The 12,081-nt window shown below is 48.2% G+C and overlaps 1 protein-coding gene across 5 annotated transcripts in view; it reads right to left on the reverse strand.

Annotated features, from left to right (window-relative positions):
- TNIK (TRAF2 and NCK interacting kinase) overlaps positions 1-12,081 on the reverse strand; it is a 140,720-nt gene that overhangs the window by 41,981 nt on the left and 86,658 nt on the right. For all 5 annotated transcript variants that reach the window (XM_068692625.1, XM_068692621.1, XM_068692624.1 and 2 more), the window contains exons 8-12: positions 11,928-11,982; positions 11,365-11,443; positions 7,669-7,844; positions 6,018-6,084; positions 4,310-4,514 (exon numbers count right to left, since the gene is read on the reverse strand). In XM_068692625.1, the coding sequence (XP_068548726.1) occupies positions 4,310-4,514; positions 6,018-6,084; positions 7,669-7,844; positions 11,365-11,443; positions 11,928-11,982 (582 nt within the window). The remainder of the gene's footprint in view (positions 1-4,309; positions 4,515-6,017; positions 6,085-7,668; positions 7,845-11,364; positions 11,444-11,927; positions 11,983-12,081) is intronic.

The following is a 12,081-nucleotide window of genomic DNA, read 5'->3' on the forward strand; positions in this document are numbered from 1 at the left end:
AAAGATCTCTACTTGCCTCCTTTCCTCCCTGTTTTCTGCCTCCCCCTGTGAGTGCACACTGCCCACGTTTCTCCAAGCCTGCAACTACCGTGTGTATTTACACTACCCAGATTTATTATTCATGCAAGGCAAGAGCACCAATTAATTAGGGCTGCATTTATATAACTCTGCAGGTAAAGCTATATGTAGATGCTTGTAACCAGAATGGGATCTTATTTGTGCTGCACAGGAAATGACAGGTTTTAAATATTGATGAGGGAAGACAAACGAAGGCAAAGCCCCCAGTGGGAAGGCCCTTGGGGGTCCGGCATGAAACAAGGACTTCAAAGGAGCAAGTTCTCTTTGCTGTACAAGATGTATTTAGGAACAGCAGCAACGGGAGAGCTGTTCAGGGTTAAAGCCTCCCCATGAACCACGGGGCTCTGCGAGGCACCAACACCCGCAAGATGCAGCTCTCAGAAACCTAGGTGGCTGCTCCCGAGCAGAGCATGAGGCAGCAAAGAAGTGGAAGGGGAATTCCAAGTAACAAATGCAAACAAATATTCTAGGTGGTTGTGTTGTTGTGACAGGCTCATTTATCTAAGCCACCAGGGAAGGAGTGACTGTGCCTGGAACATCATCTTCCCTGACACACCAAGCACCAGAGCACAGAGAGGTGTTTTCCACTGGTAGAAAAACTGGGTCAGAACTTCCTAGCACAGCAAACGGGGATGGGATATGCTCTGAACCACTGCAGGTTTTGTTTGGGTTCATCACAAAGGAATATGACTGAGACTGTGTGCAGGAAGAGGCTCATGCTTCAGAAGCTCCGAGCTCTGCAGGCTTTGCTAAAAAAAAAAACAAACAAAAAAACTAAAGAAATGTAAGACTTAGGGCACACCTGTACTGTAGGAGATGCTGGAATACAGCTTCCCTTGAATATGGCCATTCTGGTTGCTGCCGGGATCATTGCAGTGCTACCATGAACCCCGTTACTACGAGAATGTTGTCCTAGTGACAATGTTCCTACAAGCTACATGACACCTGCATCTGCACCAGAAAATAATAAACAGAATTGTAGCCAGCCTAAGTTTACCTGCAATTAATTTCTGGAAACCTTTTGCACTGCTCTGTAAGAATTTCCAGTAGGTGGTTAGCATCTAGCAGAGCTGCAGCAAGTTTTTATCCACTGACCCTCCAGCTCTGTGGCCGCACTGGATGAAATGTCACATGTAAGCAGTGAGGTGCTTCGATATGCCTTGTCTGTTCCCTGTACAGATCTGACCTTTGTTTTCTGCCTTAAAAGGAAAAAAAATCCACAACACGACATAAAAGTGAGGTTATGAAACCTCCCTCGACAACATTTGCCCACTGTTGCTACAGGGTCTGCAAGATTTGTCCCGCAGTATCCCCAGTGCCCCTGCCCAGGAGATGTGCTACTCCTCCAGCTCAGCTGGCATTTTGGTGGTAAACCTGCTGCAGCAAGGCTCCTTCTGTGCTGGCAACACGTGGAGAGTCTATTAGGGGACTATAAATATACAGAAAGATTAGAATACATTCAAGCTAACTCACCGTTCTGCATTAACTGGAAAATGGCTCAGGAATTGTGCTGTAATTCAGAGCAACTGCCTCTCCCCCAGTCTGCACAAGCAGGCAGCTGGGGAGCACCTGGAGCCTTGGCCCTGCAGCCCCACAGAGCCCTGCCGGCACCCTCACCACACACCCCTGGCCCCGGGGCATCCACTGACTGTCTGCCAATCTCCAACACAAGTCAACTCCGGGCATTTTTGAGCTTCACATCCCCCTAAGCCAAAGCTTTTGGTACTGCACGTGGGGCCAGCTGATGCACACAGTCAGCCTGACCATGTCTGTGGTGTTTTACTACGAGTCAGAGCTCTTCCTATAAACACGGTAACGTGTTGCAGGATTAAACAGGCTGACCTAGGCACCCCAAAAGCCACCAGCTCCAAGTGTGCTCCAGCAAAGCTACTGTGAGAAGAGCCAGAGAGGCCAAAAGGAATCTGCCTGGCTGCTGTTGAAGCATTTTTGGGTACCGCTGTGATGAGCCTGCGCTGGACCGGCGCTGCTCTCTGGAGCAGAAATGCAGCAAGAGAGCAGCAGTGCGCTGCGTGCCTGCGGGCACTGACCTCAATACTGAATTCAGCACAGCTGTGACAGCCTCTGTCTGGTAGCCTCTGCCTGGCCACCAGGCGCACACTGCCCCGAAATGTCTGGGGAGCACATAAAAACCAAACTACATCCATCACTGGGTGTCTGTGCCAGGATTAGCGGCAGGAGCAGTCTGACCAAGGACAGGCTGCCCTGGGGCGTGAGTGCCACGGGGTGGAGGGGATGCCCACGCTGCCAGCACACAGCTCCCTGCTCTGTCCTAATCCTACCTGATCATGCTGGTGGCTCTGTGCTGGGCCGGACAGAGGACGCCTTTCAGTTACCATCCCACTGTCCTTCCCAGTTGTCCAACACAGCAGGAGAGCAGAAATACCTTTTCTCTCGTGGCCTGCTTTGCTCCAGCTGAAATCTCCCTTTCAATTTAGATCTGAACACTGCAAGGCAGCTGGAAAGAAGGTAATGGGCAAAGAGCCCAGGGGGGCTGTTAGAGTCATTGGAAACAGAGGCATTGATTTTAAATACTGGCCTTGGTGGCTTCAGCTTGCAATGACATGGGGGAAAGGGCAGAGCAGGCTGGGGCTGTGCCTCGGCAGCCTGGGGCAGAGCTGCCAGCTTAGCGAGAGGATTAGTCCTCCATCAAAACCTGCCTGAGGAGCGCAGGCAAAGAGAGAGGACAATTTTCTTCTATGTGAAGAGAACATATTAATACAGTGGCAAGTATTGTATTCATTACAGGATTTCAGCTAATCTGGTGTCTGCTTTTATCCTGCTGTTGTTCCACTTCTGTACTGCTTCCAGCCAGCACGCTCTGACAATGGCAGATCCAGGCTTCCTTACGATAGTCCCTAGATAAACATTCATTGGTGCAGAGGATTTCGGGGTGTGTGCATGTGCAAACCTTGTCATCTCGCCGGCTTTGTGAACCGTGCAGGAGGCAAGAAAAGCCTAACTTGCAACGAACTGAACACAGAACGCTCTGCACACTGACAACATGACAGACCTACGTATTTACCAGCCTGAAAAACGCTCAGCCTGTGCTTAGCCAGTGCTGGTTTTCGCCCCAAAGACAGCCACAGCAGGACCACCTTGACAGAGGGCCATGCATTGCTCATACATCACGTGCAGTCAGCTGCCTGAAATTCCTTCTCATCTAAGCTTCCAGCCCAGGGGCATTACCCGTCCCACAGAAACCCAGTCTAGGGAAACCCAGATTAAACAAAACAGATGCTGTGGCTCAGTCAAACTAAGGGGGTGGGTGCTCTGATAGCCCATTTACTGCAAGACTTTTTTCAGACATATTGGTGACCTCTTCAGAAAGCTAATTTGATTACCCTTAACACATAATTCCTTCAATCGGATGCTTGGGATGAGCTTTTGTGAGTCAATGGGTTTCTTTGACCAAAACCACATCAATAAACTTAGAACAAGAGAAAACCCCTTATTGTTTTGTGGACTTTTGCAACCCAGGAACTGTGAGTAAAGCCAAAAGCGAGCACTTCCAGAGCCAGGCTGTGCCACTCACCGACACCCAGAGACACCCAGTGAAATACTGCAGCTGGATTTTAAATGGGGTGGATAATTTTATGACCAATCGTATTTGTAGCTGGTATGTTAAGACAAGGGTAATGAAATCTTATGCTTCGGGGCACATAGGGATCGTTGCTCAAGTCAGGCAGGCATCTGCTCCTCCCCCACAAGAGAAATTGTAATTGGCAGGGCTAAAAGGACCCAGGCTGAAAATAGGGATTAAAAGGGACGTAAGCGGTGCATGGATGTGGGGAAAGGGTGAATGGAGTTGTTCAGCTTCTTCCCAAGTATCACAGCAAAAAATAAAGACAATGAATGTGACAGACGTATGTCCTGAGTTTTGCCCATGTGGACTGAGTACAGCTATCACACCGATACAGGACTAACTGCTCAGTCAGGAACCCTTCTGAGTTCGGTATGTAAAGGGTTTACTCATAGCAAACAAGCTCTGTTACCTCCACAAGGGCTGGCAACGCTTGCATGTGCTGAGGAGAGCAGCTGGAGGTAGGTACACAAAAAGCACGAGCAGGGGGCTTTGTTCAGTGTAACAAAACATCCGAGTTTACCAACCACGAAGGTCGGGAACCGACGGTCAAACAGGCTGAAAGCACCCACTGGGACCTGCTGCTCAGCTCCCCCAGCCACCTGTAGCAGCTCCAGGCCGGCCAGTTACCTCCTCTAGCCTCCTCCTCTGCTCCTTCTGCTCCTCGATCCGCTTCTGCCGCTCGGCCAGCAGCTGCCGCTTGTGCTCCTCGTTCTCCCGCTGCTGCTGCTCCAGCTGCTGCCGCCGCAGCGCCTCCGAGCGCTCCTTGTTGGCCAGCTGCAGCCGCAGGAAGTCCCGTCTCAGTGTTGACTCTCCGGGCAGGTTCAGGATGGAGCTGCACGGGAGAAAAGCACCACAGAAGGTCCCACGCGCATCCTTAAAACTTTTTCACGTCTGTCGTGACCCTTACTGTGCGCCCCCAAAGCATCTGGGCACGCCTGGACAGCAGGGATGGAGGGAAGGGGGTGCCACAAGCATCGGGGGAGGGCAGGAGGCACAGTGCCAAGTGGAGCATGAGTTTCACATCATCTCCCCTTCTTATTTTTTCTTTTCTTCTTAAATAGAAGCCCTGAAGAAGACAAGGCGTTGCGTGGACGTATGTCCTGGCAGCTCAGCCCAGACCACAGGGCATGCTTGATCTACTTAGAGCTCACCGACAATTTATTTGCTGAAGGTTTCTTTTACAGTAAGTTTCTCACCAAAGTCCCTTGTGCTGCAGTGGCACGCACTATATTTAGCTGTTCACAAAGCACATTTAGCATGAATCATTGCCAGCTATTAAAATACTACATTATCTCAGGGAAATAATGGAATAATCTGATACTAATTACAATGAGACTGAAAAATGTCATAAAAGAAAGAAAGTTCCAGACCTATTGTGCTTGCAGCATCACTGCGAAGGTTTCATGGTGAGAAGTTGCATGGAAACAGGGAGACAGATGCACTTGGATATAAGGAACCACATTGTCAAGAAGCTTCTTTAATTTCACCCCACGTTTTTCCACATCTAAATACCCCCAGGGGCAGTTCTTTACATACCCATCTGTGTGTGAACAAATGATTCTGCACATGAAAACTGAGCAGTGAGCTCTGCACATCCAGTTTTATATCCCACAAGCTGATGTGTGCAAGCGAGGCCTTCTGTACATGCAGCCCATGAAGAAAAAGCTGCAGGAACCTTTCTAGACCCAAACTAGCAAACACAGGGTAAGAAAAAGTGTGATTCCTCATCAATATGACCGTGTTGGCTCTGCTGAATTATGGCCAATATGTTTAATGAGGTAATTTCTGCAGCAGTTGGGAAAACATCATAGGAGAAAGAAAAGAGTGCTATGGCAAACCAGAGTGGCACAGGACTGGTGTAAATGGGGTGAGCCTGCAGCCCATGCTACGTTTCACAGCAGGAAGGGATGATGCTGATGCATCCTGGATGATCTGCATCCCTTGGGCACCCTGCTCTGGTACCCACCCCATCCCACCCTGCCTTCCCATGTCACCCCTGAGAGCACAGCAGCTCTAACGGCATGGAGCAGGGCTGCCTAGCAGGGAGCAGGATACCAAGGGGACCTGCCACATTCCTGTGACAATCCCACTGCAATCCCACAGCAAACGAGGTATCTGGGTCTTCTTCCCAAGCTTTCAGCTGAGGTGATCTGTAGCATCAGCTTAATTCCCACCCACCACCTGACAGGGGGAACGTACTCTGTTCTGCCAGGGAATGGGACTCAGTGATCAAACTGTCCTTTTTCCATTTCTAGTTCGTATGAGCCTGTAATCCAAGCCAACTTCACACAGAGTTAAAGAGACACAAGGGTAGAAACAAAATGTTGATCTTTACCTGGGTTCTCCAGAGTCATTCTCCTCCTCCTCCTCCTCACTTCCACTGTACTCGTACTCTGTCTCATCTAGGAACATAATTGCTTATCAGTGCCCTTTACTGGACTCATTTGTTTTTCTCATGGCTGAAAACCCCAGAGCTCTGAGGGAGAACAGAAAACTCATTTTTTTCTGGCATGAAAAAGAATACCCAGCATTGTTTCTGTCCGCTTGCTGATGTTAGGGGGGCTGCAAGGCCAGGAAAGCTTTATTGGTCTCCCTGGCGCCTTTCATGCTCGGCGTGCCAGAAAGAGGGCTGCAGTCCTGGCTGCAGTGGGCAACAGCCTCCAGCAATCATGAACTCAAAAGCAAAGATGAAAAATAAACATAAAATAGAGATTTACCCCAATACGGCAAAAACCCTATTCAGGAGAGTTCTTGCAAGTGAGGTGCACCACAGGCAATGGAAGGTGGGGATCAGCTATTGCTCCGAAGGTGAGAACTTCTCTCTCCCTAAATACACGCTCTTCCTATGCAAACACGTATATTTTTCAGGCAATGAAGACATCGACATTAAAAGCCCAACTGCAGTGTTGTGCTGCACACTGTGATTTCTACTGGGATATCATCTTTATCAGATGAAGGGAATGATAGTAAAAGAAAGGCTTGCGTTTATCCAATTACTCTCCATCTCTAGGGTACAACCTTCATTTGCCAGACTAAACACATTTAATACTTCACTAAGATCCAGCTTTATTGTTTTGATTATAGCGAAATCTATTACAAGGGGCTGGAAGGTACACATGAAAAATTAATATTGCTACCAATAAGAAGCGAAATAGCAATATATATTAATTTGTTGAATTCTACAAATGAGCTCTCAAATTAAAATTCAGCTCACAAGCAACAGAGTACTTTAACAAGTTTCTTCAGCTATCTGATCTTCCCTTCAGAGGGCTTTGATAGGGCCTGGAGAGTTCACTGAAAACATTCAGTTTAATAGGTTACTGCTAGTCAATGGGATTGCTTTGGGGCAAGGGTCTTATCTGGATGTTCATTTGCACAACTCTGCTCGTCGCTGGTGCAGCAAAAATGTCACATAGATCAACAGACTTTAAACGAGGGACCTGGGAAAATTCAGCTTAGCAGTTTCTCCCTCCCACACGTTTGTATGTACATACGTACATGGACATTTTATACACACATTCGAATGAATCAAAGCCTAAATGTGCCATGTGGAAATTACCACTTGGACAAAAAAGACACCATTTTTCATCAGGAAAAAAAAAAGATTTAAAAACAGCAATTAGCTGTAATGACAATCACCTGTAGCCTTTGTATGAACATCACCTGCTTTGTTACAGATAGTTATTTTCATTGCAACTCTGGTTATGGCTGAGAGGAGTCAAACCAAACAGAATAATTGGACCTTAAAACTGTAACAAGAGGATTCACACAAAAGGACAATGCATACTCAACTCAACCTTTCTGGGAAGAAATTTAGCCACCTGAGGAAGGGAAACTGAGACTGAGACTGCAAGCAGCCTGGTGCTTTTTACCTTTCTCCTGCTACCCACATCCTTCTCCTGCACTGACAGACCTTGGTCTACACGAGGGATCTCCAAGGACACACAAAAATCAGTGACTGCCCAGAGAGCAGCTCCTCCACTGACCTTTCTCGCCTCGCTTCTTTTTAGTCCTGTCGATGTGGTCCTTGAGCTGGATGCGGACCTGCCTCTCGTTGGGCTGGTCTCTGATGAAGGGGTGCTTCATCAGCTGCTCCGTGGTTGGTCTCTGGCTGTGGTTCTTCACCAGGCAGCTCTCAATGAAGGACTGAAACTTTTTAGACCTGGCCCAGGACAGAAAAGGAAGATACAGGGAAAAAAAAAAAAAGGAAGAAAACAGTTAACAGCATTGATTTTTGTATTAGAAAGTGGGAGACCTGTGGGTATTTGAGAACACTGCTCAGATTCTGCATTACTCTTGCTCAGATGCAGCCTTCTGAGAGGATTCAGGCAACTTCCCTGTTGACACTCAGCATGGTCTCAAAGCTGCACCATCACAAGTGATGTTTATCACTCTGTCTTCTCCTACTCTTCCCATGCATGTCGTTATCTACATTTTTTGCATGTGTGATTAGGGGAAAACACCATTCTGCTGATCCTGGGAACCATCAGCATAACTGGGGAGTGACCAAAATCAAATGGCATCATTGGCAACCAACAAAATGCATGGAAATGTGAGACCCTTTGGTGAGACCCCTCCTTAGATTCGATCTCAGCCAAAACAAATCCAGCCAAATCTCTAATAAACAAATTTCTCTTAGTCTCAAGTTTTTACATATCGAAAGTTTTGCTGCAACTAATTTCACCACATCATAAGCCCAAGAGAACAGGGATTTACAAGAGGGATGTTGACAGGCCGCCACGCTGCATGTTGCTTTAGCAAATGGGAAAATGAGTGCAAATTAATGTCAGAAGCCAACAGATACTACAGAATTGCATTGAGAAATAAAACAATAAGCTTTCAGGGATTTTACTTTTAAGCTGTCAGACTAAAAGTGATTTATCTTTTAAGTGCTAATCCATACAAATTGAGATGCAAAAATAAAATACACTACTGGATCCAATTAAATCCTCCCTCCAGCTTTATTAATGAGCCAATCTTCCTTCTGCACCTTGCCTCAAGAAACCCAGCGTCTCTGTGTATCCCACAAGGGCATGTCCATGTGATGCTCTAAAAACACACCTCTAAAAATGATTCTCCTCTCAGTCTGAACCTAGAGAGCCTCCAGTTATGGGCGCACAGCCGAGTGTGCCCTCAGATATGGTCAAGATGAAGTAGTTTAAAAAATACCCTCCAGCAAACGATGGGTTTGTCCATCTCCTAGGGCTCCGAGGCAGTATTTGCAGAGGGATGCAGGACACAGCTCTGTGCCCAGCCCAGCTCTGTCAGCAGCTGGCTGAGCCAAGAACCAACCTTGTGCCTCGCCAAGCTGCTGTGACAAGTTTCCATCTGCAGCAGCAAGAATCAAACCCAACTCAGCATTGCACAAAATGCCCCGGGAGCCTGCAGGTGCTTGGCATTCCTTCCCAAAAAGGCAGCAGACAACAGGTTTCTTTCTTCCTGGCTCCGATTCAGGGTGACACCTTCACACGGCTCATCGCTTCCCCCGGCGCGGGCCAGCCTATCTGCACAGCCACACGCACTGCTGCTCCTCCAGCTCCTGGGGTTTGCAAAGCTTAAATCAATGTTTGCAAAGGCTTTCCAGCTTCTTGGATGAAAAGTGCTATTGCAGTGCAAATATCACTTCATTAACAAAGAGGTTTTGTCATTTCTTATAAAGCAGGGGTTAGGAAGTGTTTATGGTAATGGCATCACTAAAGTTCAAGTAGATTTTACCTGTGAAATGCAGGAAAAAGGAAATAAAGCTTCATTGCTGGCTCGTTTTAATTGGAAGAGAAAAGGATACCAAAGAGTCTTTAAATTCACAGGAGCACAGCAGTGCTTTAAAAGCAAGTTCAAGGATCTAGCAAGCAACAAAAATGTTTCCTCTCTAGGATTTTCAATTGAGTAGCTCCTGCGCTGCTGCTACCTGTCAGCTGCTTTTACTGGCTTATCCTCAGAGGGGCTGCAGTCTGTTAACTGCCTCTTTCACGTTAGGAAAGAGATGAGCTTCCTACCTTGGGTACTCTCGTGTGTTGCTGCACACAGAAGCAAGAACAAACCCAGACCCAAAGAAAAAAAAAAAGGATGCAGAAAGGAGGAGCTGGCAGGCAGGCTGTGTGATCTGAACCTTTCTCCATTTTGCTTTTCTCTTGTGATTTCTTGTTCTGAAAAACAGCCCCCTGGCAGCTAGAGAGCTGCTGTGAGAGCCTGGTCAAGCATCTCCTCTCCTCCTGGGTCTTGCAGAGCTCCCAAGCTGGCCAGGCCCAACACCTCTGGCTGAGAAGTGAGTCAAGGACAGGACATGAGCAAAGCCTGAGCTCAAACAGCCGACTGCTCAGGGCCGAGCTGTGCAACCAAGCAGCAGAGCAAAGCTTAGGACACGGAAATCTGAGAGAGAGCCACCTGCACAGCAGGGGAAGGTGGTGTCAGGGAATGCCCTGGCTGCTGCAAAACGCATCGAAGTATCTCAGACACTTACCTGAGGGGGAAATAAAATATAACGACCACCCCAGCTCAGTTTTTACCTTAAGAAGATGGGGAAAATTGTCTGCTCAAAGCCTGCTTTTGTCAGCTGCCTTCTGTCTGCAGGCTGAGAAAGCCTTTGCTGAATAAACAGCATATTTGTATGAAAAGTAAACTGAAGTCTTACAATCCATTTCGTGCTGTAGCCGTGTAGCATAATGAAGTAGGAGACTGGTGATCTGGCAGAAAACAAGTGTCTGAACTGTTTTCTCAGCTCTGTCTAATGGCATCCTAAAAACACTGCAAGGAGAGAGCACCTTTGACACCCTCTGGCAGAGGTAGCATGGTGAGGTCCCTCTTGTCCTGGTTTTGCACTGGATTATCTCAGGATGGGGCTGACAAAATGAAGGCATCTCTTGCTAAAGTCCAGGTGAGTTTTTAGGGGTCTGGCCCCAAAACTCCAGCACCATGCCTCAGATGCAGAGGACTCCTCTCCCCTCCCAGCAACAGCACACCTACTGCTTTGGCACCATCTTTTCAGTCCCTGCCAACTACTCTGCTCCCTTTTCCTTCATGTTTTCAAAAAGATAACGTGCATCATTTCAGGGAATAAAGCAAAACTCTCCTCACTGATGGCAGCCTGTCTGGGAGGAAGGGGCAGCGCTGCTTCTCTAGTGCCTGGCAGATCCCTCCTGACAAAACTGCTGCTGAACCTGAGGCAGGCAAAGAGTGCGAACCAAGGATGAGTGTTTTTAAGGACTCCAGCTCCATCGGTACAGAACATACAGTAACAAAACAACATCTGCTGGGCTTCAGGAATATTTTTCCTAAGGGTTTTTATTGGCATACCCTGCTTTTTTACAAAACTGTGATGTACTTTTTCCTCCAAATTTTTAAAATAAAGCCCAAACTAAGTACAAATCTCCGCATTCCTGGGCCTTCAAGATAAACTATCGTTTTTCTGGCACGGGTACATGTTTCCACTTGCAAACGGAACCTTACTGGAAAGAAAGGGGAGCCAAGCGAGGTGTCATCTGCTTTCAGCTGTACAAAGCGCCTTGGAAAAGCCGTCTCGGTGCTGGGAAGGGCAGTGTGAGAAGCATTTCCCTCGCTACCTCCCCAGCTATCTCCTCACCCCACGGTCATGAGCCATGGAGATGAAAACACCTCTCCATGGGAGACCCAGGCCCAAACCTGCCCCCGTTTTACCACCACTGAAGACCGAGAAAGAGACTCACCACTTCTTTGATTTCAACCTCGGGGCTGGGTTGCGGGGGATGAGGAAGAGGGCTCGCATGGGGTGCATGTCACAGAGAGCTGCAAAGAGCGAGAAGAGGCATTAAACGGGGCCTGGCATCGCCCAGACCCTGTGGGCTTCCCAAGGAGAGAGCTGGCACTCCAAAATTAGGGCAGTATGAATGGTGTGGATGTGCCAGCTAAACCCTGTGTGCCGCACTGGTGGCCAGTAGCATACCAGTGATGAGGAGCAGCCTTTTAACTGCTTTCATCCTTCACTCCCTTCATTATCTGCATTTTTTTTGGAGGAAACTGAGTCACATACAGCTCAGGTGACGTTGCAGGAACCACACTTTGCTCACTGCCCACCACAATTCCCATGCTGATCTGGCAGCTTTCTCCTACCACATCTTGGACCCTGCAAACTCCATTTCACCCAGCCCAGGCTGCTCAGCAAACCCCCTGCATGGCGTTTCTCGCACAGATCCCTGTGCCGGCTGCCACTCAGCAAATCCCAGCAAGTTTGGGGCGGCGTTAATCAAAGCAGAGCCAGGCATCTACTTACGGGGAGCGCCTTCCGCCATCTCGATGGCCGTTATCCCCAAAGACCACAAGTCACTCTGTAAAACAAAGCAAAGGGAAACACGTCATGCTGTGGAGCACTGTCACGACAGGGAGCACCAAGCGAACCCCAGAGCTCAGCCCCATGTGCTGGGTCT

Source organism: Anas acuta, chromosome 9 (assembly GCF_963932015.1).
Source record: "Anas acuta chromosome 9, bAnaAcu1.1, whole genome shotgun sequence".
Classification (NCBI taxonomy): Eukaryota; Metazoa; Chordata; class Aves; order Anseriformes; family Anatidae; genus Anas; species Anas acuta.